Source organism: Thunnus thynnus, chromosome 5 (assembly GCF_963924715.1).
Source record: "Thunnus thynnus chromosome 5, fThuThy2.1, whole genome shotgun sequence".
In the NCBI taxonomy this organism is placed as follows: Eukaryota; Metazoa; Chordata; class Actinopteri; order Scombriformes; family Scombridae; genus Thunnus; species Thunnus thynnus.
In genome coordinates, this window is record NC_089521.1 from 27,275,773 (window position 1) to 27,303,508 (window position 27,736).

Below are 27,736 nucleotides of genomic sequence, written 5' to 3' on the forward strand. Positions count from 1 at the left end.
AGATTATAAAAACTACTTTTTCCGTGCAATTGTGGTTCTTTTTGCGACTTAATCATCAAATTAAAGACAATCATGTTAACAGCTTATTTCAAGAATTTCCTGTCTATTTACACTTGTTAATGTTAACTTCAGCTATAATGCAAACGACTCTGGTTATTAGAGATGGTGCAATAATATATTGCACATTAGAAAGCGTAACAAGTATAACTTGAAAAGGAAGAGGGAGCACATGACGTAGGATGTTGGATATGGAGTACAGACATGATTCTGTAAAGGTGCAATGATACATTGCAGTCATAATTTGTAGAATAATTTATGAATTGTTGTAAATAAATTAGCAAACAGAGAGTAATTTGCTCAGTTGAGCAGGGAGCTGCTCAAGGGGAAATTTCAGTACTTTTATTACACTAATGCTGGTTTACGATCTCCTCTAGGTAACAACTCACAGAAAACTAGTTCAGCCGTCCCTCCCGGACCACCCGTCTATGTCGACCTGGCCTACGTGCCCAATCACTGCAGTGCCAAGAACGTGGACCAGGAATTCTTCAAGAGAGTGCGAGCTGCGTACTACGTGGTGAGCGGGAACGACCCAAGCAGCGGAGAACCCAGCCGTGGAGTCCTAGACGCCCTGCTGGAGGGCAAAGCTCAGTGGGGCTCCAACTTACAGGTATTCACGTCTGTCTTCATCAGTCTGCCTTCATCTCTCATATTCTCCACAGTATAGGTACTCTATACAGATTCATATACTGTATACAGACAATATGAAGTTTACTAAGACTGTCAGGGTAAATTTTTGTATTTTAGGGTGCTTGTACTTAGAACACTTTATTATTGTGATACCTGTTAGCTTTGTAAGCCGAACAAATCCTCTCCTGCATCTGATTAACAAGGCAATTTTGCCTTCAGTTGACTGCTGCTGACCTGAACCTTGTGGATGGTCTACAGCGGCTTAAGATTTTCATTCCTGTCTGTGAAAAGAGATCAAATAAAGCTCAAGTGAGCAAATTAACCAAACTGAAATGTGGAAATAAAGTAGTGAATGTATGATTTACAGCCCAATTCCGCAAATCCTGATTTCTGTTGTGACGTTTTAAATGCAGGATATGGATTAGACCGGGAACATTGGCTGATGGCCACCATCTATCATGCAGCTGTCTGCACAATCCTAAAATCTCCAATCCAATGGGACGCCTCTGTGCTGAGATAAAACTGTTGTGCAGAATAACAAGTTCAATGACGAAAAAAAATGGAGAATATCTGCAAACTGGAATAAAGTTTCCAACAAATTATTTGACTGAAAAAAAATCCAAATGTTTCAGCTGAACCTTGACTAAACTAGACTTTTAAAAATACATGCTGGTTTCTAAATGAGTTTCTAGTTCTTACTTTTCCTCATGGTGGCCACTAATGAATCAATATTATTCTCTAACGCTGTAGATTCATGGAAGATAAATTCTTCAAGGATCTGTTTGACATTTCTTGGAAATGCATTTATTTGCCATCACTGCCCCCTGGCCAAAAATAATCTTGCACTTAACCACAACTTGTTGTTTTTACACAAGTTATGTGTGCAAAATACACAAATGAGATATAAAGTTAAATGTTGAGCTTTAGAGTGCTAGTAGGTGGATTTTGTTACCTTTGGACAGAACCAGGCTAGCTGTTGTTCACAGTGTTAGCAGCCGGTTAGCTAAGCTAAGCTAACCAGCCGGTTAGCTAAGCTATGCTAAACCGGCTGCTGGCTGTAGCTACGTATTTACCTTACAGGTATGATATGATATCAATCCTCTCATCTGTGTCTCCCAAAATGTCAAACTATTCCTTTAAGGCCCATTTCTGAATTTTGTGTGACCTGCTATCTTCAACATGCATGGCCAATCTCTTCTCTCCCTCACTTCCTCCTCTATGAATCTCCCCTCTCATTTTGTCTCTTCCTGTCCCCGTCAGGTGACACTGATCCCGACCCACGACACGGAGGTGACCAGAGACTGGTACCAGCAGACCCACGAGAGGCAGCAGGACCTGAACATCATGGTCCTGGCCTCCAGCAGCACCGTAGTCATGCAGGACGAGTCCTTCCCTGCCTGCAAGATCGAGTTCTGAGCTTCATGAGCTCCGCTGTGCCCCCTCCCCCCCTCACCCGCCCATCCTCCCCCTCCCCGTCATCTGTTCACACTGGAGGTAGAGCGAGAGCCACTCTCTGCTTCTTCAAAGCTTCTCGCTCTCCCATGGTACCAGTCTCAAACATATTTGCTGCAGCTCTCGATACACTAGATTCTGTTAGTTGAAATCAAAGTCAAAACTCTGGGTTTCTTATGCTTTCTGTGACTGTGGGGTTATCATGCAAATAATAACATACTTTTTATGTTTGTTTTCTTATGTGAACTTAATGTCTGCCCTAAAAGCATATCGTATACTAGCACTAATAATGGTGGCAAAAAAATATCTAATCATTGTCAGTATATAAATGACTCTTGACAGATGTCTTTGCCTCATATCTAACAGAGAAATGAACACCGTTATCCCACAAATACATAACGCCACAGTTTATCTGTAGATTAGTAAAATGTACTTCATAAACTGTTGGCTTGAATCACAATTAACTCTGAAATTAAATATACCCAAGTGACACGTTTCTCATTCAGAGGGCCAAAAAAAGTGCCAAAACACTTTAACTTCTCCAAAACTATCTCCTGAATTAATTAGTGCTCAGTTTTAGATTTTATGCCTAAACAAGAGTAGAAATATTTTCTTTTTCCATCGTCGCACACGACAAAACTCATCATTCGCAATTCTGCTGACGCTACAGTAGTGTTTGGATTAACTCAATAATGACATAAATTGATGTTATGTGAACAAAAAAAAAACAGAAAAAAAACAAAAAAGAAAAAAAGGATCCTTTCTTGTCATTTGTGGTGATGTTTTAGGAGGTGCCTGAAGTCGCCACTCTTTGAAATCTTTCTTCTCGGCTTTCACAGCTTAACTGGTGCATGATGCTTGCGTTTAGCTCGGACTCTTTCGGAGAGAAATTGCATAGGGTTAAATCCTTTCTTTAGCCAGCCTTCAAGTGTAGAATGCAGTATAGTGTAGATAGTTTACTACACTGTTTGGCTGTCTATGCTCAAGTGAATTCAGTAGGCGCCAGGCAAAGGGACGATGTTTCTACACTGATCATCTCTCTGCTGGTTGTAATGGTTCTTCTTTAAGTCTTTCTCATGGTCTTTGTTGGTTGTATGTTACTCCAGTATACATATAGGGTAAATGTTTCTATATCAATACAGAGGTTATGTTATAAAAATGATATATTTTGTGATGATGCAGCAAATTATGAGGTCTTTGATCATGCATTTTGAGGAGAAGGTTAAAATTTTTACATTTACCGTCATTTCCTCCTGTTCAGCTACATCGTGTCGTCTCCGTCAATTTCACAAAGCGATGGATTGAAAAAAAAAACAAACAAAAAAAAAACAACAACAGCAGTGACTTGTGACAAATGTAGCAATGGAAGTTTGTCCGCTCGTCCCTCCAGAGGAAACGTCGTACCGGTGGGAACTGCAATATTTATATTTATTACTAGGGTTTATTGTTCAGGAGGAAAAAAGATATAATATGTGAAGTGTGTTACAGGAGGCTTCTTTCATGTGCCTTTAGCTTGTGGTTTCAGACAGAGTGGGATAATTTTAAGGACATGTCAGCCATTTTGAAGCCGAGCCAGAAAAACCAGGGTAAAATCAAAGAAAACCAAGTATGCCACTTTGAAAACAGAGTCAGTTCATACAGTACAAGTTACAAAAAACTGTATCCAGTCACAGGATACTCGTGAAAAAACATTACTCAAACTTTTGGAAATAACTGTGTAATCCAGTTAAAGGATTAATCCCACATTAGGCAAAGTTTCAAGCCAATATGAATGTCTTCGAGCAAAGTATTGCACCAAATAAGGAATGCACTTTTCAGAGGAGGGAGAGGAGAGTTTAGGAGTCGGGTTTTTGTTTGTAGGTGAAGCACAGAGCGTTAGTGATGTATCGAAAGCTCGGTAGCAGAAAATAACTTAAACACTGTAATATAAATTAATGTATGAGACGTTCCTCCAAACTAAACTTGCTGCTAGCGAGATGACCTAATATTAATCCCTGAATAGTATTTATAGAATGAGCATGAATGTGATGGTCTCGGTTGTACTGGACGCAGTCATAGGAATGTGTTAGAGGTAGTTTTATGTGTGCGTGTGTGTGTGTGTGTGTGTGTGAGTATACGATGCACACTGAGTAGCTGTTTTTTTTTTTTTGGTTCTTTAAACGCAGCATGGTTTGTTTCTGCAGGTTATGAGGCGAGTGAGTTCACAGTATGAAAGGTCCGTCTGCTTGTTGGAGCTCAGAGAAGCCATTTACAGCCCGACTCGAGAGAGTAGCTCGTACGCCCGTGTCAAACTTATATCAGGCCATGTTTTATTTCTTCACTTAATCGTCGGGGAAAACCGATTTACATTTGCATTTTATTCTGTTTTAATTTCTCTAAATCTGTGCTGAGAAACCACAGAATTATTTCTACGTTTTTTTTTTTTGTCTGAATAATCATCTCATGCTTCATTTTTTTAAAAGTTTTATTGTTGAGTTGAAGCTAGAGGTCGGGCAGGCTGGGGCAGCAGAGTCAGGCTTGGATTTACAGTTCGAGTCACTGATGATGACGGATTGATTGGCGGGATGTCGCCGACCCTCTGCTCGCGCGGTTTAACTTCACTCGATTCTTTACCTCAATCTGATTCAAAATACGGGACAAACTCCACAGAAGGACTCGAGGGCGTCGTTCTAGCCTGGGATCAGTGCCATTTTCTTTTCCCTGTAAAAACACTTGTGCTACTTTATACCTCATCTTCCACAGCCTCTGCGCTCAGCCTGGCCGCCCCTTTTTACTTTTAAATTAAAAGGAGTTCGTTCACAAGGTTGCCACTGAATGTTTTTTTTTCTTGTCCATTATACACTGTGTAAGCCTTGATATGCATCTCAATGCTTGTGAAGTTTCAAAGGCAGACATAGCTTTGTTTTATCCCACTGGGGAGAATATTTTGGGTTCGATGCAGTTTTTATATATTAAAACAGCTGGGTACGCACAAGTATACACACACCCTAGTCTGGAGGGAGTTGATTGACTTGAAGGGAACACTGAGGACAGTGAAGGATCAAAATGACTCCCTTTGTTTTGTGAAACGATCAAGCAAAAAGTCCCTTTCACCCCTCCCCTCCCCCCCACCCGTCTTCTTCCATGCTGTCTGGGATGTGTCCAAAAAAGTCCGGAAGAAGCTTTTTAATGTACGGATCAGATTTTTTTGTGGAAGGTCTGATATGTTGTGCTGTCTTTGAATAAAAGTTTTTAAGTTGGCAGATTCCAAATACCCGGCCTCGAGATTTTTCCCGAGGCATAAATAGAAACGCTGTGAATCTCACAATACTGAACTGTATGAACTATACAGAAGCTGAATGCACTATACAGGAGATCTATTTTTCTGAATGTAGAGTTGGTACTACCATATGAATGCTGCTGGATCAAAAACAATAGACAAAAAAAACAAAACGAACAAAAACAAAAAAAAAAATACTCACACCAAACCGAAACATGAATCAGTTTAAGGGAGCACAGACGCTGTGCGGATACTGTTTTACATTCGTCATTTCAATTCTGTTCCAAAGGAGGAGAAGAGTTTTGATTTTTAACATGACTGAAAGCAACAGAGATCCCGTACCAAACACAGTAACAACAACAACAACAACAACAACAACAGTAACACAGAAATACAACTAACTGCAGCTACAACTTTTTTCCTTTTCCTGACAATGACTTCAAAACACACGTAGACTCAAAGATTTGTACATATATCGCTCCGGAGAGAACAAATCTGACGGATACTATACGATATCCTTCTTGTTATACTTCATCTTTAGCTGATTTTAGTGACAGTAGGATCAAAACTTCTTAAATACTCCTTAAACCGATAAAACTACACAAAACGCTGACAAGATACAGAATGAAATAAGTGCATCTTTCAGTTCAATTTCATCGCCATACCTGCATTAAAACGACGATATCATTTGATCACAACATGGTGTCATTAGTCCATCTAATCTTTCTGCATGTGATTTATTTAGTTATAATCCTGAATGTAATTGTTTAACATGGAAATAATAATAATAAAAAAAAATACAATGCTATTTTAAAGAGGTATATTTGAAAAAAAAAAAAAAAAAAAAGCTAATTGTCTTAACTGGTACTGAAATGACCTAATATAATACTGGGCTGTGCTTTTATTGTTTGCCCTATTAACATGTTGTTAAGAAGACACTGTATTGGTAGTTCTGTTTGATTCTCTCTCTCTGTTTTTTTTTTTTGTTTTTGTTTTGTTTTTTTGCATTGTATTAATCTTAGTTATGTTTTTTCTTTCTCAGCGCAATATTCAATATCTCTCTCTCTGTCTCTCTTTAAATCTAACTGGTAAAACTAGAACTACTGCAGATTCATTGTAAAAGGGAAACAGCCTGGTGATCATCAATTAAAGTACATTGAAATCTACAAGTGTGTGTGTGTGTGTCGTCTCTTTATTTATTTTATAAATCAAGAGAATAATTACATCCAAAGAAGTCATTATGAAAGATAGTCATCAGATGTCCTGTAATCTGTTATTTATGACTGTAGAAAAAACTACAGTCAATTATTTATACAATATAAATACAATTATTTATATTGTTTATATTGTCAGACAATGACATTTAAAAGTTAAATATATATATATATAAATATATGTGGATTGAGTCAATAAAGTAATTAGAGCTGAAATGATTAGTTGATTAGTCAACCTGCAGAAAATAAATCTGCAACCATGTTTATAATTGAATTTTTAAATAAGTTTTCATTCAACATTCACTGAGTCAGTTTTCTTGTTTATTTTGGTTTTTACATTACTGTAAATTTAATAATTTGGTGTTTTTATGCTACTTGGTTGGACAGAATAAGACATTTGAGGACGTCCGCTTGGACTCCAGGATGTTGTAACAGGCATTTTTCATTTTCTGATGTTTTATTGACCATCAATTAATCGCAAAAATAATCGTCAGATTAATTGCTAATAAAAAATAATCGTTAGTCGCAGCCATAAAAGTGATAATAACTCTCAAACTGTCATAATTTACCATTTTATGTAGCTGAGTTTGGTTACAAGCAAGTATTGTAGAATAGATTTTAAAGGTGACCCTCTTACAGCTCCGTGTATCTGACAGATTTTGAGATAATTTAATTGGCCTCTCTATATAAATCTGGCACCTCATCAAACTAATTAAACATTCTGGGGAGCAGCGAGTGAATCTGGATAATCAGAGGTGACGCCTGCAACACCAGATGTAACCTGTCACGACTCATTTACACAGATATTTGTTAGTGAAATGTAAATAAATGGTTAACCATCAATAAAACATTAAAACATGACAGCGTATATGACAGTTCCGGATGACATTAGGCTATATTTGTTTCACACACACATACATTGGAAGCCATTAAGGATTCAGTGTCTATTCTGAAGCTACATAAAGCCGTGGAGCCACTGTGAACTGCTGCCAGATTCTTGCATTTGTCGATAAATACAAACAAACAAAGCAGTAAACGGACTGTGTCTCTGAACCAATATTACAGCTCGATAGAGGAGTCACGATTCATTTGTCGCCTTTATCCAAAGATACTTTTGACAGCTGCGTTGTTGAGAGAGCATCACGGACAGCAACAATAAACAGCATGACAGGACAGATATATGACTGTGTGTTTCCTCCATAATGTTATCACCACTTTAAAAAATGAAAATATATCAGATTGTAAAAGATGAAACATTCACTGAATCTGTAACGTCAGCCTCTAATTCACTGTCAGCAAAGCAGCTCCCGGCGTCGGCCTCGGCTCTTTGGATAGAAGTTTTCCTGAAGTTTTTTATTAGTATTGTTTATGTGCAATAAATAATGAACAAGTTACTGGGAGGAAGTTAAGATCAGTGGTTCAGACGGGCAGTTTACTGTTGGGAGAAAAGCAGCGTTTGGCCTGTTTTGTTAATCTGACTTGCTGAGCTTGTAAATTAGTGAGTATTAATGTTAAAATTTGGAATTTGTGAATAGAAACTAACAACAATGTGTGTTTATACACAATTAATTTAAAAAAGTTAACAGGATTATTTTGCAGAGCATGTTTGTTCTTTTTTATCATACAGTCATGCAGGGCTGCAACTAACTATCATTTTCATTATTGATTAATCTGTTGATTATTTTCTTAATTACTCGATTAATCATTTGGTCTTTAAAATGTTTCGAGCCAAAGATGCAACCTATAATATCCTGTTTTATCTTGATGCACAAAGACATTTAGTTTGTATCTTAGAAGACTAAAGAAACCAGAAAATATTCACATTTAACGAGCTCGAACTAGAGAATTTTTGTATTTTTTCTTAAAAAAAGGCCTCAAAATGATCAATTGATTATCAAAATTATTTGGAGATTAATTTGCTTTTGATCAACTAATCGATTAATTGACTAATCGTTGCAGCTCTACAGTCCGACTGGCTTCCAAATACGGTGATTTGAATCAGTTGTTTTTAAATGTAGATTAAAATCTGGATAAACGACACGTGAATCTGCAGAGTTTCTCTTACTGTGACATATAAAAGCCATTTAAAGCAAAGTTCAGCACTTTATGGAAAACCGATTATTGTCCATCACTTAAAGCATGAGCTCCATCAGGATGAGTAATTATTATACATTATATAATATTTTGGCGTTCTCATTAACTGTGATTAGTTCCAGCTGGTGGACAAGCAGCTTCTGATCCAGTAGAAACAGAAACTCAATGATTCGGCTTCGACATGTGTAACTTCTGCAGCAGAGAATTAGTTTTTGACCCTTTTATGGTGCAAATGTGACAAAAACACACTGATTAGAAGCAAATACGTCTTCAAATTTAGTTTTATCTGCAGAGATAGTTTAGGAATCACATATGGATCTACGGACGGCTGGACGATCAATCCACCACTTTAGTCCAGACTGAAATATCTCAACAACTGTTGACGTTCATGGTCCCAACATGATGAATCCTGCTGAGTTTGATGATCTTCTGACTCAAGCTGCAGGTTGACACTGTGGTTCAGAGTGAAATATGACGAGTATATGATGGATTACCACTCGATTTGGAAACAAACATTAATGATGTTCATGAATATTAGTGATCCACTAACTTTTCCTCTAAACATCATCATTAGGTCATGATTTCAGTTGGTCTAATAGTTTGGTTTATTAAATAAAGCATTGAGGAAGTGTTTATTACACTTGTTTCTGAAGCAGTGTGGAATTTGGGCCCTTAAAAACATTTTAATATATTATATTGTTTAAGTTTGGCAAACAAATTCCTTAAAAAACCCTGCAGGATCGTTTCTGGGAGAAATTCTAAAAGTTAACGTGAAAAATATATTTGACTTTTGAGATGAGAAAGTAATTCAACAAGGATGCAGCGAACTCGGCCGTATGTAAAATGACTGAATGTAAAGTTTTCTGTGAATAAAGGTTATTTAAAACAGGCACAAATTTGGTTTGATGTGAACTTTTCATCAGTTTTATCTGTCAGACACAGAAGACATTTCAATATAAAGCAGGTTTTACCTTTCTGCTTCGTTTGCAGCGTCTCCAAAGTTGTGCTGCTGAAACAAAAACTGTTAAGAAGTTAAACATGATTGAACTTTTATTGTTATAATACTCACCTGTAATGGTCCTAACACTGCAGTCCTATAAGACATCAGTAAGGAAATATTAGAGAAAACTATTTTGGCCACAAGTTAAAAGTAGAGCTGCAACAATTAGTCAATTAATCATTTTGGGACTGTCGAACAAAAAAAGACATGAAGACGTCATGTTTGGGAAATTATAACGTGCATTTTTCACTATTTCCTAATATTTTACAGACAAGAAAAAAAATCAGTGATGATAAATAAACAGCAGTTGCAGCCAGTTAAATGTTAAATGTTAAATGTTCTTTCATTGGTTTGTGTGAATAAAAGCTTAGTTTTCTTGTAGAAAACACCTGTAAACTGAACAAGAGCTGCTGGCCTCACTATTGGAAACAGACTTGGTCCGCTTGTTGATCGGCTTTGATTTGTCAGATGGAAAGATGAAAGTGAAAGTTACGCTTCCCTGCTCAGATTTCACTTTCCCCCTTGTCAAGATAACTTAACCGTTTCCCCCTTTGATATTCACGAAACTAACAAAGCAACGAGAGAGAGAGAGAGAGAGAGAGAGAATGAGTCAGTAATCTTTAAAAAAAAAAACATCTACATAGTCCCTGAGGGATGGAGGAGGGCAGATCAATTTAGGCTCCGAAATCAAGCGTGATGGATTAACACCTACATCTAAAGCTGCAGCATTCATTCCAGCCGCTGATGAATGGCTCCTAATTTATCCTTGTCTCTCATTTCATTGCTCTTCTGCAGTTAGAGTGTGTGTGTGAGCCTCTCGGTGCTTCTCTGTCTGTACTTTCAGGAAGAGAAAGAGTAAAAAGAAGAAGAAGAAGAAGAAGAAGAGGAGCAGATTCGGCCTGTCATTCACTCATGTCTGCAGTCCTTCTAACCTTTGTTGCTGTACATTTATATGCAGTTTGTGTCTCTCGTGGGGCGACTGAGCCCACACATTGCTGCTCCGCTGCCACATCGCCAAGCAAAACAACCCCCCCTCCTCCCTTCCTCCCTCCCCTCCCTCCTTCCTTCCTTCCTCCGGTTACCATGACAACGTATTTTGACTTTTGAGGAGGAGGGTTATGGGGGGTGCGGAGGTGGCGCTGAGCGTCTAACTGGACACCTTCCTGCCTCCCTGTCGCGTCTGGATGGAGACTAGATGAGGGTAATTCTCTCATCAGCAACAACTAATAGTTACTCTCCTCTTTTCTCTCTCTCTCGTCTTTTCCTCCCACTTCTCTTTTGCATTTGCATTTATATTTTAGGCAATTAGCAGAGTGTAACACCAGAATAAGCTGAGTCACTGATCGGTGAGGCGTGTTCGGGGCACGGTGACTTCCTGTGGTTTAAAATACACGTGTAAAAGAGGAAAAACCTGAAGGGGGGGGGGGGGGGCAGGTTAGAAAAGATTTGTAAACATCAGTCTATAATTTATTTTTTTTCCATTTCTTAACATGTATCTCTCACAAGCTGAGTGTTTTATCCACTGGAAATATACAAGACATAAACAGATTATAATGCCAAGATGATTTTTGTGATCTTCAGTTATTTCTGTACTGTTATGATGTCGGATGTTTGTGTTAAACAGCTCAGACTTCAGCCTCCTCTGACTGATTAATCTCACTGGAGCCTTTCAACGCTGCATGAATTGGTTTTTAAAATGGTCAAAGCATGAGTCATCAGTGTCACAGTTCAAGTGGCAATGGACCAAAAAAAAAAAAGAGAGAAAGTACTCCACAGATTTGCACCAAATTCTGCACTGATATAATTACCTCTGAGTTGTCTGACGATGTCACTGCTGAAGCTTACTTTTTCAGCATCACTTAAAAACTTTTACTACTTGCTTTTTTTTTCTTTTTTTTTTTTTTACTTAGTGTACCCATTCCCTCTCAGACCACTTCATCTAGACATACCTGCGTCTGCATCGCCCTCTGGTTTATTGAGGCTCCTCTCTGCAGAGATTTAATGTCTCCGTCTCGTCTATATAATGACTTTGTCTCGTACCGTCCACCGCTGGTGCAAAACGGCAGCTCTGGCAACAAATCTTTTTAATTCTATATGACTGACACCCAAAGTGTGACATTTTCTGGTGTTTAAGACATTAGTAGAGGCATAAATATTGTATCTCGACATGGCAACATGTTATTTATGTTCGACCACTTCTCCCCTCAGAATAAGAAAAGCACCAACATTGATTTGTTATCGTGTTTAAGACCAAATTCTTCTTTTTTTTTTAAATTGTGGCACAGATTGTCAGTTCTCTACTGATAGTATTGCATTGTTATAACTTATAATATGTCCGGTGGACAGTTTTAAAAAGGATCAAACTCCAAAATCTGGCACCTACATCCCCCACAATGCAACTTGACTGTCGACAGTTCAGTAACAGATTCAGACGTCTACTAACTACTAATGTAGCCTCAGTAGAGATGAGGAGCGGGCTACAGAGATCTGGCGAACTCCCCCAGATTGTTTTCATTTTCAAACTTATCGTCTTCGGTCCCGACTGTCTGACATCACTTGAGGCGATATCAGATTTCATGCAGCTCTTCTGGAGCCACAAAAAAAAACTGCACACACACACACATTTCTTCACTGATGCCGTTGAACCCCTCAAGACCTTAAATATTGAATTTGATGTGACAAATCGGTGGAGTTAAACTGTAAAGATTTCCAGTACGGACGACAAACAGCTAAATGCTGATGAAGTTCACATGTAAAGTCAACATCTTCCCACAGTTTCCCGTATTTCTCTGCAGGGGAGGACAGGCTGGAGGTAAACAAATCGAGAAACGTCCCCTTCTGACACTTCTCGCTCGTTGCTGGGAGGCGAGTCAATGCTCATCAGCAAACACTGCAAATACACAACCTACGACTTTCTCTGGTAATTTACATGACTTGGTGCAAAGTAGCACTTTTTTTGTTTCTGTAAACTTGGAGGCAAGTGTCATAAGGAACTATAATCATCCCCTGCTGGAGAAGACAAAACTTTCTGACCCACCAGTAAATCGATTTTTCTCCGTCAGTTTTTTGACAAATCAACATGAAACTCATTTGCTCAAAGTTAAGAACTGTAAAGCTGCAACTATTAGTTCATTAATCGATCGACAGAGAATGAATCAACAACTAATTTGATGTTCAAATGATTGTTTTAGCCATTTTTTAAGCAAAAATGCTAAAAAATTAGTTGTTTTCAACTTCTCAGATGTGATGATTTGGTGTTTTTCTTTGTCATACATGATATTAAACTGAATATCTTTGGGTTTTGGACCGTTGGTCAGACTAAACAAGACATCTAAACGCGTCATGTTTGACTCTGGAAAATTGTAATCGTCCATTTTATAACCAAACAATAAATCAGTCAGTTTTTAAAACACTCGAAACTGTTGACAGTCCTGCGTTCACGCTGCTTGCTTGACCGAGCTTTAACATTTCGGTAGCGAACCGCATCAGTGAAATATTTCTCTTTGTGAACTGAAGAACAGTTTGTCTAAAGGTCACAGAAGAGGGTCGTCCTCTGAATACTGTAAGTGAAAGTAGCTCCTGTTGTATTAAAAAGAAGAAGAAAGAAGGCTGAGTGTTTATAGCTGAAAGTTGTGTGTGTGTGTGTGTAAGAGCTGATAGAGACAGAGTGAATGGACATGAGTGTGTGTGATTGTGTGTGTGAGTGTGTATTAAGTGTGTGTGAGTGCAGGAAATAAAGCCTGAGAAAAAGACTTGTCATCCAGACAGAGTGAATGACATCAGCTTTTGGCTTCCGGTGAGTCGGCGGTCTCTCTCTGTCTCTCTCTCTCTCTCTCTCTCTCTCTCTCTGTTCACCCAGCATCGCTCAGGAGTCAATTACATCTGGGGGCGTCGCCATGACAACGCACGGGAGCAATAGGAGGAGGCATGAGTCATCACTTCTCTTAAAAGCCATTTGGGAGGAGAGGAGTGGAGTGGATCAGAGAGGCGAGGGAGGGGGGGAGATGAAAAGAGACAAAGATGAGGAGAGAGGACAGGGAAGCAGAGAGGAGAAGAAAAGATGACAGAGAGGATGAGGAGAGGAGAGAGAGAGAGAGAGAGGGGGGGGGTGAGAAGAGGAAAATCTGGCGATGAAGGAAGAAGAGAGGAGGAAAGAAAAATGGGGTGAGAAAAAGAGAGCAGGAGAAGGAGAAAGACGGTCACATTTGGTCTTTAGAGGAGAGTAGACAAGAGGATGAGAGGTGCAAAATGATGGGAGAGCAACAACAACAAAAAAAGTAGAAGTGGAATAGAGAGAAAGAGGAGAAGAGACGAGAGAGGAGAGGAGAACAGAGCACTGAAACACGAGGGAGTAAAAGATGAAGAGGAAAAGAGGAGAAGAAAAAAGACACGATGAGGAGCAAAGAGGAGAAGAGGGGAGACGGTCAGAGGGTAGAGAAGAAGGTAGTGGAAAGAGAAAGGCCATACAGAGAGGAGAGGAAACAAGGAGTGAAGAAGAAACAAGGAGAGGAAAGGAAAGGAGGGGAGAGGAAACAAGGAGTGAAGAAGAAACAAGGAGAGGAAAGGAAAGGAGGAGAGGAAAGTAAACAAGAAGAAACGAGGAGAGGATAGGAACAAGGAGAGGAAACAAAAAGAAGAGAAGAGACAAGGAGAGGAAAGGAAACGAGAAGAGGAAACAAAATAAGGAGAGGAGAGGGAAGGAGGAGATCACAGAAAACGAGGAGAGGAAACGAGAAGAGAAGAATCGAGGAGAGGAGAAGAAATGAGGAAAGGAAACAAAAAGAAGAGACAAGGAGAGGAAACAAGAAAACAGGATAGAAGGATAGGAGAGCGAGAGAAAAAGAGGAGAATAAGAGGGGAAGAAGAGAGAAAAAGATTGATGGCAAAAGGAAGAAGAGAAAAGTACCGAAACAGACGGTGGAGAGAGAGAGAGAGAGAGAGAGAGAGAGAGAGAGAGAGAGAGAGAGAGAGAGAGAGAGAGAGAGAGAGAGAGAGAGAGAGAGAGAGGTGTGTGTTGGCAGAGCGATGACAAGGAGCTTTGTTTATGGAGCAATAACAGGTTTATGTGTCTGGACTGTGAGCCATTAATAAAGACACACACACACACACACACACACACACACACACACACACACACACACACACACACACACACACACACACACACACACACACACACACACACACACACACACACACACACACAGACACACACACACAGGCCTGCGGCAGGTGTGAACACGTGTGATTTGTTGTGCTTGGTAACATATTGAACAATGTTTTCACTGTTTAATTTTTTTTTTTTTATTACTCCTCCTCCTCCTCCTCCTCCTCCTCCTCCTCCTCCTCTTCCTCTTTCCAGCATCAGAACCTTCAAAGATCCACCAAGATTTTTTTTTTTTTTTTTTTTTTCCACATTCAACGTTTGTTCTCCAGCAGCCGAACTCGTCACAGAAACACACTCGTCGTCTTTGGCTGACATTAAATAGCACATTAAATAATCACATAAATACAAAGACTAGAATGATCTACATCAACCCACCTTTAGGTACAAATTAATTAGTCTTATTCAAATCTAAAACTAAAATCTTTCCATGATGCCTAAATATATATTTATATAAATCTATATAAAGGTTTGTTCTACAGCAGGTGTTTCCAGGTTTCGGGGGTCAGTTCATTTTCTATTAAACCAGTTTGAAATGAGCAGGAAACTGGTTCACCAACTTTTTAAAAATTTGTCCCATTTGTACTTTGGTGCCGCCTGTAATCGCAGCGCTGTACTATAATAAAACTGCAAGTCACTGTTTTATGATAAAGCTTCAAATTTATCTTAAAAGTTTTGGTTGAAAGTAATAAAAGTTTTTCTTTGGAGTTTAAAGTAAATTCACCTCTAACTTTAAAAAACCCCTTTAAGCTGGTTGAAAGTGAATTGACCCCCCGACAGTTCAGTCACATGTTGATAAAAAAGCCATTTTTCATCTCTAGATTCATGATAATGTCTACCTGAGTATCACCAATTACACATTTTAGAAACAGTCATTTGATTAAAAAAATACACGTGATTTGGTGTGACAGCAGACTGCAGACAGAGAGGCTGACGACTCGGCATCAGTATGCAGTATTCAGGTAGTCGTCATTATCTATCAGTACGTTTATACTATTTACTCAATCGAGTGGTTTTTCCCTTTAACTCTAAAATAAAATCTTTACCACAGATTTTCTTAAAATCAAATTTGATTTGTAAACCCCACCAAAAATGATAAAAAATAAAAGTACAGCAGTGTCCCCACAGTGTCTACAATACTTAAATATTCCTGTCAACAGTCATTGAAGGCACATTAACAAAGAAACTGTTTCCATTCAACAGACTAATACAACAACCGACTGATACATTTACAGAAACCTGTATATAGAAAACAATTAGAAATGTAGTCTTGTTTTGGTTGTGTGAAGTAAACTAACAATCCTGTGAACACAAAGTACCACATGACGGCCCAAATCCATGAATGTATCCTAACTGAGTTTAAAACGATAACCCGTATCCCTCTAGATTCTTGAGATTAATTCATTTGTAATGAGGATTTTAAAGGATGAGACCGGCGACTGTCAACAAATCTCATGTGCAGAGACAAACCAACAATGAACTGATCTACTTACAAGTGTTGTGTGTGTGTGTATCCAAAGCCTGATATATTGTATTCCTCTGTGCTTGTAGACTTCCATTGTTGTCCAAAAAACTATTAAAAACATATCAGTGAGTCACACCGCTGCACTGGGTGATACGTTCCTTCATTACAAAGAGTTTGGGTACGACAGTTTGTTTAGAAACGTCTCCGAAGACTAACGACAGCGATCCTGTCTCCAGTCTCAGAGGAGACCGATGGTTCAGTTTACAGAGCTTCACTAGCTTGTTGTGCTACATAACACAACCTCTTGACTTTGTACTATATTATAAATTTCTCAAAGAACTTCAGTACAATATTATACAACAATGGAAGTCTACGGCACAGAGGAATTATATCAGGCTTCAGATACAAACACAACACTTGTAAGTAGATCAGTTCATTGCTGGTTTGACTCTGCACATGAGATTTGTTGACAGTAAGAAAAATATAGAAAATTGCCAGACTTATCCTTTAACAGACAATCTGTGAAGTCATTAAAGTGTCAGATTCCTAACTTTTGCATGATGTCCGTCTTTGTATATCACAGTACTTGGTAACAGTCTGAAGCTCAAACTGGCTTCAGAATAAGGTCAATGCCAGACAGTCATTGAGAAATAATGTTAACATGAGCTGCGTCTCAAATCACATACTTCTGTTAGTACACTTTCATGTAGTACATTGTGTACACTGTGTACTTACTGGCGTAGTGCACAAATTTCTACAGAGTAGTGTCGTCTCAAATCAAACACAGCCGTTGTGCACTTACCGGAAATGACGATCGCAAATTAGCGTTAGCTAGCGTTAGCATTCGTGTTATCGTTTACGCTACCAAAGCATTACAGACTGCTAAATTAACCTTAAAAACATACTGATGGCTTTTATCCGACAACAGTATAGTGGTGCTTAATGCTAAAAACACACATGTATAACTTGTATTTGTATAATGTGGCGATGTTCACCGTAGTTACAACATACCTGGCCGCCATTTCCAGTTAAAAAAAGCGGTCCCTCCCTTTCCGCTACGTAGCCAAGATGGCGACTGTTGAGGACGAGAAGTGTCCACAGTTTCATACTCAACTTATTGACTGTTTTGAGTGCATCATCTGGGTACTCACAGTGCATTTTTCCACATTTCTAAATGTAAGTACAGAAGTATGCAATTTGAGACACAGCAATGGTTTTGCACTTTGTCATTTCGATCATTTAGAGAGAAACTTTCAGCCGACCTGCAGATATTTGTGTCTGAAACTTGGTGCAAACTGCGAGTCCGTGTGGTCAACTGTCACTGAATTAAAAAACAACAAGCAGGCTGTGAACAGGTCGCCACATCACTGCAGTGCAACAGTGAACAAAAATAAAGGGCACTTGTATTTTTTTTAAATTTTAAATCAAATCGATGACGGTTGACACTTTGACTCACCGTTTTGGTTTAAATGTCTCCACGTTAAGGTCAGAAATGAGCCAGCTGTTGTTTGTGTGTGAGATTCTGTGAACCAGGATAAAACAGCAGGCTCTGTTCTTGTTTTAGTGTCGGCTGCATCCAAATTAAAACTAAAAAAAAAAAAAGGCACAACTGGTCTGAATATCGGCTTGATGCACGGTTACTCAGGTTTCTGTCGTCTGACTGTGTCGAGGTGATGATGAAGAGGTTTTTAACTGTTGAAGGTCCAGTGTTTCAGTCACTGTCCGGTGCAGGAAACGTGGTTGTACATCAGAAGGGGGTCCATGTTGAGTCTGAGTGGTTAAACTTACAGTCTGAATGTTTGTTCTACTTGAAACGGAGCGGCTTCTCTCCAGCATCAGCGTCTCCTCCAGTGTCTTTATGCGAATGTGTGTGCAGAAGGACAAACCGAGGTCTTCAGATCTTGTCCTCAGATACCCAGAAGTCCTTGTGTTTTTTTTTCTCTACTCACTGAAGCTGAAGTTCAGGCCGGAGCTCTCTGTGATCGGGGAGGAGGGGCCCGCGCTGGATACGGCGCTGGAGGGGATGCTGCCGTCTTCACACAAAAACACAGAAAATACAGTTAATTATCTTTTAAACCTCAGCGACACATCAGTTCCAGTATCCTCACAAAACATCTCTGACCTTTCCCTTAATCTGAAATCCTCTAGTACGAATACTACACTTCCCTTATGGAAGAGTTAATCTCATTACTTGCCGCCCCTGAGCCACTCAAGAGTCGCGGCGTGTGTGATGTGTTACTGTATGTGCGTCATGTGGAGGGACACAAAGCCGTCCCCCTCTGTGTTCAGTGATTCAGTACAAAAAACAGGAAAAAAAACCTGCATCATCCCCTCAACACTTCATCTTTGGTTGTCAGGGTTATTGATGGTTTCGTAAACATTTACGTCAATATGTGTATATATCAATAATCTGTTCAGCCGGATCAGCTGATCCTCTTTAGCCTCCCGTAGACTAAAGCGCTGGCTCATATTTATCTATAAAGCCGCTCTCGAGTTACTTATTTAAGCAAGTTCAACTGACAGAAATGTGTGAAGAGGCTTCCTGTTTATTAACAGTTCCCAAAATCTGCTCTGACTGAGGTAAAACAGCTTTTATATAAGCTGCAAACTCTGCCGGGAACCTTCTGCAATTTGATCTAAAACTGCAAAATTTGGTTTCTCTTTGTGAATTTAAATCATCGTTGCACAATCTGACTGCTCTCTCATCTGTCTGCTGATGTTTTAAAGAGTCTACATGTGTTAGTCTGATGGATTAATAGTTTTAGATCAGTCTTATTCGTTTTATTTCACTTATTTTGGGGATTTAGACAGATATTGGGTTGTTTTAAAGAGTCTTCATTTGTCTTTAGGATGTAATACTTTATATGATTGTGAAGACTTTTAATCTCAATGGAGGTATTTTTTGGTTAAATAAAGGTTTTTTTTATTTAACTGACTAAAATATATTTTTACATTTTTTTTTTTACATTTTAGGGTATTTCCAGGTATTTTAAACCCTTATGTTGCAAAGAACTGCTGCTGTTCCTCCACTAGAATGAGAACAAATGTGTCTCAAATCCAAACTACACATTAATTCTATGCAGGTTTTGAGTCCGCTGAGTGTTCACACTAGAAAACTAGGTGTGCATATTAAATGTGCGTGTGCTGTGGGTGGACATTTTTTGTCCCACAATGCAATGTGCAGCATAAACGAACAGGGGTAAAACTACGTGTGTAGAGGGCAGCATCACAGGCCTCATAGCATTGTAGCCTGCAGGAATATCATGAAAAGAAGAAGAAAAGGAGACGAGGGGATAGCTGCAAACCAATCAGCATGCAGCCTTTTCTCTCTGACGTTACTGATCAATATAGTGGTTCATTACATACTGTACAATACAAACAGCTATATACTACAGCTGAAATGATAAGTCGATTAATTGATCAACAGAAATTTAATCTGCAACTATTTTCATTATCGATTAAGTAATTTTTCAAGTAAAAATGCCAAATTTTTACTAGTTTCATCTTTTCAGTTTTGAGGATTTGCTGCATTTTTTGTCTTCTATGATAATAAACTGAAGATTTTGGTGTTTTGGACTAATCAGACAAAACAAGCAACATGATCAACTTAGGTTTCACGAAACAATGGTTGGAATTTTCACTATTTTCTGATATTTCTGAGATTTTATTGTTATGACAAAGCAATTAATCGTGGAAATAGTTGACAGATTAATCAATAATGACAATAATAGTTGGTTGCATCTGTAGATCAGATTAGTCCACTGTTCAAAAAGAGAAAAGAAAGTAATCCTTCTTATATAATCAATCAACTGATGAAATTTGCTGGTTGTCTGAGGTTGGAAATGATATGACGTCTGTTGCAGGAGGTTTTGCATCATTTCTGTTTAGTATGAGACATTTGTTGTACACTAACTGCACAATATGTAGTATAATATGTAGTATATAGTACAATATGTACAGTATGTAGTATAATATGTAGTATATAGTACAATATGTACAGTATGTAGTATAATATGTAGTATATAGTACAGTATGTACAGTGTGTAGTATATACTGGATATAATTAGTATATAGTTTGGATTTAGGACACATTAATAGTCTTTCTGACACATAAAATGTTCAGTGAGGCTCTGAGTGACATAGTCCTGTTCTTGAAAGCAGCTGTACTGTTAACAACTGTGTCACAGTATCACATCACCAGCAGAACAAGTGTCCTATTCATCCGGCTCTATAACCTCCAGCATCCCTGCCTGAACAACCACGTGATAAACAAGGCTAAATTAGTTCTCGGCAGTTACAGCGACTCCCGATCTGGAGCAGGTACCGACGGGACTGGGAGGCGACGGAGAGACGGTCAGAGAGATAAAAAGCCACCTGGGGTCAGCACGATGTAAATAAAATACATGACAAAAAGGGGGGAAACACGAGAAAAGATAAGTGAAGAAGAATTCGGGGGCAGATGTTTCATCAATCAGCAACACTGGCAACAGGCTAAATTAATCATCTCACCACCCAGGGGGATAAGAGGAAAAAACCAGACTGAAGGAAAGAGGTGAAGTAGGGAAAGAAGAGGAGAGCGAGTTGTTAAAGGGGGCTGTGATGTTCTCTCTGAGTCCTATTTAACTCAAGTTTTATAACTGATGCTGATCCCACAGGGTGGCCTGCCAGACATTTACACTCCTATTTAATTTATCTGACAGTTTTGGAGCTTAGAAGAAGCAGAGGTTGTGTTTTTTTTTTAGTGTATTTACTAACATACAGCTGATTTTGTAAGAATGCAGGATGTTCATGAAAAATCCAGCTTTCATTTAAACGTTCACATTTTAGACATTTTTTTTAGACTTTTTAAACTTTGACTCTTAGCAAAAGTTACTTAAAGTGGTTGTTCAGGTCAAATTTGAGCTGAAATGATTAGTTTGATAGACAGAAAATTAACTCTAAACTGTCAGTTTTGATCATTCATCATGTTCAAAGGATAGGCTCACAATTTTTCAACTCCTGTTGTCCTAAAACAACATTCAGGTGCCCATATGAACAATGATCAATCATTCCTCCTGTTCATACTGACCATTAGAAGATCCCGTCATGTTGCACTTTCGATGTAAGTGATGGGGGACAAAATCAACAGTTCTCCTTTCATGCAAACATGCATTATTTAAAAGTTTAAGCTAATACGAAGCTTCAGCTGTCTAAATCAGTCAAATCAAGTCAACATCTTTCAATGTTACAGTCTTTTTAGTGCCTTTTTGTCACCATACTTCCACTGCAGCTCAACAGGAAAACACTGTTGAGACACTAAACTAACTGTAGCTGTGTAAGATATCCACAATTCGACTAACTCAGACTGCTGAAGCCTTTAATTATCTTCAGAAAATACTCTTAAATACAGTTTTTTGCTCAAAACAAGGAGTGTGGACTGAGCGTCCCCCCCATCGCTTAAATTGTAAGCACATCTGTAGGGGATCTTCCTAATGATCAGTATGAACAAAAGGAATAATCACAGCAGGAAAACCCTGTTCAAGTGTTCTAGATGTGAGGATTTGCTGCTTTTCTCTGTTTTTCTCTGATTTTTGCGTTTTAGATTGTTTGCTGGACAAAACAAGCAATTTTAAGAAGTCACTTTAGACGTCAGGGAATTATGACGCATACTTCTCACTATTTTCTCACTAGACAAGACAATCATTATTAGCTGCGGTCTTAGTTCTGTGTTTTGTTCAAGGACACGTGTCTGCTGGCTGATCCGAGCATGTGACGTCGTTGTTATGATACAGTTATTATCTGTAACCTCTGTGTCATCCTTGATAAATGAACGTCTATCAGGTCACATCTGCTACCGTCTATGTACGTGAAGGTCATTGCTGAATGTCGGGGGGGGGGGCGCGATGCGGAAGGGCTTTTTCTTTTATCTTCATCCAGATTTAGCTGAGCGTGCACGGTCTTTCCTGGGTATTGCTCTGCTTGTCATTCGTACACTTACTCATTTTTACTCGGGGGAGCTGCTCAGTGCAGCGTCAGTCTGTCCGCAGAGCAGCTGAGGATTAAAAGCCTCGTTCACGGCAGAATCTGAAATTGATAGCTTGCTAAGTGGCCGCAGTAAATGAATCATTTTGACCACATAGCTTATTCCTGACAGCTTAATTTATATGTTAAAATAAATGTATCTAAATAAGATGTTTGTGCATGTAGAACAAGATTTTTACCTCATGCACACACAGCAGTATTTCCCTTCTTTGAACAGTTTGAGGATATTTCAGGTCACAAAACTCACCGTATTCACATCTACTGTATCAGAGGGGGAGATACATGCAGCCCCTTCAATATTACATAACGCCATAAAATCATTAAAAAAAACACTCACGCCATAGAGGCTGGCTCGGCGGGCGAAGAGACGTCTCAGATCCAGAGGAGGACAGAGGCTGCTGTGGGCTGTAGAGAGACGTCTGGCTCTGAGAGTCGAACAGGCCGGACAGTGCTGGAACCGAGACAGAGGAAACATTCACATCAGCTTCCAAATGTCATAAACAGAAGCTCATTTCACGTCAGACTCATAGTGCAGTCCTCAAGTATTCGGAGAGTCTCTTTTTTTTCTCGTTAAGTGTTAATATGTGGATATTAGATTTCAAATGAAACTGCTTTAACAGCTTTAATTTGAATGTTTACATCCGCGTCTCAACAGCTCTTTTATAGATCATCACTCAACTTAAGCGGACAGAAAGTAACCGCACAAGTTAACATTAAATGAAAGTCACTCTATTTAATACATGGTTGTAAATTCCTTTGCTGTCAGTAACTGCTGTTAAGTTGCTCTTTAAAGCGACGGTAAACGGTTCAAGTGAAAAGCACTTGAACTTTATAGTCACTCTTTCAATTAAAATCCAATGTGTGCTGAGTAAAGAGCCAACAGAAGAATTCAGAAAATGTCCAAATACTTCAAGACTGCACTCTCTTTCACATCTGCACTTGATGCATAAATATATCACTTTAAAACACAAATTCCTTGCAAAGAAGTTGTTTCTGAGTGTTACAATAACTAGCATTTCTCTAACATGACCAGAATCAAAGAAGTATTGACATGATGGTCAGTTTTGACAAGTGATCATTCATGTTTAATGGCATATTTGATGCGCTCAAGTAGCGGATTAACCCGAATATAAGACAACCCGGGGAAAAAAAAAAGACTTCTTGAAGATACAACACTCGTCCTCTGCCTGAGATATTATTAATCCAAGAAGAAGAGAGTCCTCATTCTTGAAGCCTTTTCTCTCACAAACATGAAATACTTCCATTAAAGCAGAATGTAAATCCCGCATTTGTGTAGCTTGACTATCAGTCACACACTCGGGCTGTTGGAAGCGGCACAAACGATTTTCTCCTGCGGTTTGCGTTTTTTTAGACTGACTGTCTCTTTTGAGCTCCTCATCATCTGTGACAGTGGTCCGTTTCTACAGTAAAGATGTCGGGAGACGCTTTGGAGTCATCATGAATTCATTTCCTGTATGTTGTGTTCCTCTTCACAAGCCTTCAGAAACTAAACAAATACTTTTAGGGCTGATAACTCTGACATAAAACTATAAATAGAAATGAAGAAACTCACTAGACTAGTAACATTAAGGCTACAAACAACCCATAATGCAACACCCTCTGTACTGTAGGAGCGGTACACTCATTCAAAAAGAGTATCTGATCTTCTGAACATCTGGAATATAAGATGTTCTTGGTCTTATATTCAGGCCAACAGGACACGCAATTCAACAATTGCACCTCCTATGAAATACATGATCTGCATTTCATAATTAGAACTAAACAATGAAGCGAGACGTACGAGCGTATGACCCTAATGCTGCTTCACGGTGGCGGACTTACCTTTCATGGTCTTGGCGTGGACCTCGCTGCTGCTCTCGCACATCGCGTTGAGGAACTCGTCCACCTGCTTCAGCGAGAGCGAGTTGTGCAGCGTCTCCAGCGGGTAGATGGAAGGCACCATGGAGCATCCTTCAAAACCTGCAGTAGGGACGAGAGATGCAAACGCAGCCGTTCGTATACCACTCCTCCGTCGTACTCGAGAGGAAGAGTGGTAAAACGTTACAGCTCTCTGTGCATGTTGGCTCTTCTACAGCTTGTTCTTTCAATGCCATACTGACAAAGCGGGTACCAGACGTTGTCATTTGTTAAGTAGCCAGACAGACTTTTATGCTACTGTAAGATCTACAATTAGTGGCTTGTTACCGTCTACAGTGTACCTTCTGTCTGACCTCCGACAGCAGGTACACCACACAAATCTATCAGCCAAATAAGATGTCAGCAAACATATAATCAGCAATATATGGCTGGCGTTAATTTCCTTTGTTAGTAAGACCACATGGACAAAACAAAAGTGGTGTTTTGATAAGTCTGTGATCATACAGTAGAGGGTGTGGATCAATTCACTTATTCACTATTTCTTCTCTTCAGCATGTTGATGTTGAGACTGAGCAGCTCTAAAAACAAGGACGCTGGATTCATCTGCACTTTGGATGTTCTTACTAAGTCAGACGTCAGGATTGATGGTAGCTTTGGTGTCGGACTAACGTGTTTACTGGAGATGATAAACACTCTCATTTTGTTCATTTTCTGCGAAACTCTATAAAGCTGCTGTCTGCACATAATGAGCAGAAGATGCATAAAATGATTTATTGAGTCATCGCCTACAGTAGATAAGATATTTAACAGTTCATAGTATTTCAACTTCATTTGCAGACTGTTATTCAAATTATATTTATTCGAGGGAAAGTTAGATATAAGATCCAAAAAGCCTGAGTTTAAACAGCTGGAGACCACTGGGAGAAAAACAAGGAAGGTGCAACATTACTTTGGAAAATAAGATGAGTAGAAATTCTGGGAGTTCAGTTGACAGACCATTTATAGATATATTAACCAACTATTTTAAAGTATTTTATCAGATTGATGCAATAAAATCCATAAAACAATCAACAGCTCTTTGATTTGCTTCAACTTAATACATCCAGAGATTTTAAATGGGAGAAATACTTAAACTATAGTCTAAATTGTAGAGTAAATTGTCTGATGGTTGACAAATGTCTCACCATGTCGCCCAACATTAGTTCTTCCTATTAAATAATCCCAACAAGCAAAACGCCCAGTAACATCAATGAACTGGTCTGCTGAAGTGTCCTTGAGCAAGACTGACACTTGTATTGTAGTTTTAAGTATAATTCATTGGTAAATTGACCAGTTTGGAGGTGAATTGACCACAACCCTGATATCTTAAATAAGGTAGATGTAATAGTAGAGATTAGGTGTAGTGTGTGATGTGCTGAATCTTGAGTCGGCAGATTCTGTGTGGACATATTCAGTTATTTGTGTTTTTCTTTTATAAAATGCCAAAAAATAAAAAAACCAACATGTGCTGAGAAACACGAAACACAACTGCACCATGACAAGCTGACTTTTACACACAAACTTACAGCAAATACAGTCCAGTTGCATTCAGAGCAGACTGACAAAGAACACTATGATGAAGCAACATGATGGAAAAAAACAAAAAAACGGGGGGGGGATGAATGGAGGGTAAAGCAGTGCTTCCATTTCATCCATCTCCCCGGAGAGCATGCTGGTCAGCGTTGTATTTCTCTATGAATAATGTGCTATGACTACAGATTTTTTCCACGGCTACTCCCTGAAATAGCTCGTCTAAGATAATGACACAAGCGGAACGAACTGCAGTCGGCACTTAATGGACAGGAACAATTCAAGGCCTCCAGGGACCGAGATATGAATTTCCCCTGTTGATAATTTTCACATCCAAGTTTTAGTGGAAAGGCTCAGCGTTAATGATCGTCATGGGAACCTTCATGTATGGTAGTGATGACATAACAGAACATTATATGGACATGTTTAACTTTTATCTGACAACCACCAAACAAAAACAGGATCAGAGAGGAAAAATACATCACAGATAGCTGCTTTAACAGTTTTTTGGTGTATTTCTTCATTTATCATGAAATCTTTCTCTTTACTGGATGTTTGCTAAAGCTGCTTTACTCAGTGTGGACTAAATGACAGGGTCTTCCTGCCAAAGCCTTGATGAGAGAAGAGAAATACTACCTGCTTTAATTGGTATGACAAAGCCTCAGGAGGACGTGTGGTGGCTCAGCAGACTTAATTGTGCATCACACCTCAATCTTTAGCCTCACTAAATGGCTTTCAATTGCGTCTTCACGCCTCTTTAGTTTTTATTACTTTGCATTCTTTAATAAAGCAGAAGTTATATAAAAATTAACACAAGCTGGCATTTATTGCCTTTCCCTCCTCCCTGTCTTTGCTGCAGCCTCTCTTATGTCGATATCAAATTCAGCTCACGCACCAGATTCAGTGAGAGCAGTAAATCCTGACGCTACACTGCACCACTCACACAACCCGCTTTCCAACACAGGAATACACAAGGAGGACAGGAAAGACAGCACGGTGATATTAAAATGCGTATATGTGAGAAAGCATCGCGCATTGCCATAAAAAAAAAAATCTCCATCTAGTCGATGCCTTTAGAAAAAGAAAACATCTGCACGTTATTACAGACAGTCATCCGTGACTGCAAAGAATAATTGCGAGGCTCTATTAAGGTGACACAACGTGCCAAGACGTGCTCCAGAAACTCTTTAAAAAAATAATAAAATCAGCGTTTTATGAACAGGCTACTACTTAATTAGGCGATTAAAATGAGGGATGAGATGATGACCCAGATCTTTCAACAGACGCTGAAATATCTGCCACCTGGCCAGGAAAAATGCTTTGCGAGCGCCGGGGGAGACACAGTGGAGCAGAAGAGTCTGACCTCCCAGTACGAGGGCCAAATCGGTGCCATCAACACCTGACTGTCTATTCTACAGACAGAGCTCATTACTGAGTAAATGTCCAGTTTCAGGGGCACTTTCAATGCGGCACCCACTACTCAGGATAGAGCATGCACACGATGCAGTAAGGCAAGGCTCAAACTCTTTGATAGCAAGAGTTCATTTGTCCTGATGTTCAACTGTCCACCTAGCATGCATGTAGAGCATCAGTCCTCCTTGTGCAAATTATTTTAACATTATTTATTATTATTTTAATTTTTTAAAATTTTAACATAAAACTTTGCTTTAGTTATAGCCTTTTCTAGTTTCAGAAATGGTAGAGTAGGTGTCCAGTTTTGTGACTTGGAGCAAAACAGACTTAAAGGTACCTTGTAGAGCCGATACATTGGTCAGGCCAACATATCGTATCAGTCTGCAGGGTGACCGAGTAAGGCCAGTATCAGACTAAATCAGGCGGTGCGGCCCACCTCCACAGGGTCAAGCGGAGGTGTGTGGGGGGGGGGTGTGGGTGTGTTTATTTGTGCTCTAGAACGTAACTGCTGTCAAACAAT

General features: G+C 39.1%; 2 protein-coding genes across 15 annotated transcripts in view; one reads left to right on the plus strand and one right to left on the minus strand.

The window, feature by feature from the left end:
- map1ab (microtubule-associated protein 1Ab) overlaps window positions 1-6,567 on the plus strand; it is an 82,636-nt gene extending 76,069 nt beyond the window's left edge. The window contains exons 7-8 of the mRNA XM_067590441.1: window positions 435-667; window positions 1,948-6,567. Of these exons, the coding sequence (XP_067446542.1) occupies window positions 435-667; window positions 1,948-2,103 (389 nt within the window). The 3' untranslated portion in view covers window positions 2,104-6,567. The remainder of the gene's footprint in view (window positions 1-434; window positions 668-1,947) is intronic.
- An 8,467-nt stretch (window positions 6,568-15,034) lies between these two features.
- The window catches only part of LOC137183413 (inositol hexakisphosphate and diphosphoinositol-pentakisphosphate kinase 2-like), a 58,736-nt gene continuing 46,034 nt past the window's right edge, over window positions 15,035-27,736 (minus strand). For 10 of the 14 annotated variants that reach the window (XM_067590447.1, XM_067590450.1, XM_067590448.1 and 7 more), the window contains 3 exons: window positions 24,199-24,336; window positions 22,694-22,807; window positions 15,035-18,368 (listed from right to left, as the gene is read on the minus strand). In XM_067590447.1, the coding sequence (XP_067446548.1) occupies window positions 18,277-18,368; window positions 22,694-22,807; window positions 24,199-24,336 (344 nt within the window). In that variant the 3' untranslated portion in view covers window positions 15,035-18,276. Of the gene's footprint in view, window positions 18,369-22,693; window positions 22,808-24,198; window positions 24,337-27,736 lie in introns of those variants that run through there. The other 4 variants (XR_010928465.1, XR_010928464.1, XM_067590462.1 and 1 more) reach the window with 2 other exon arrangements.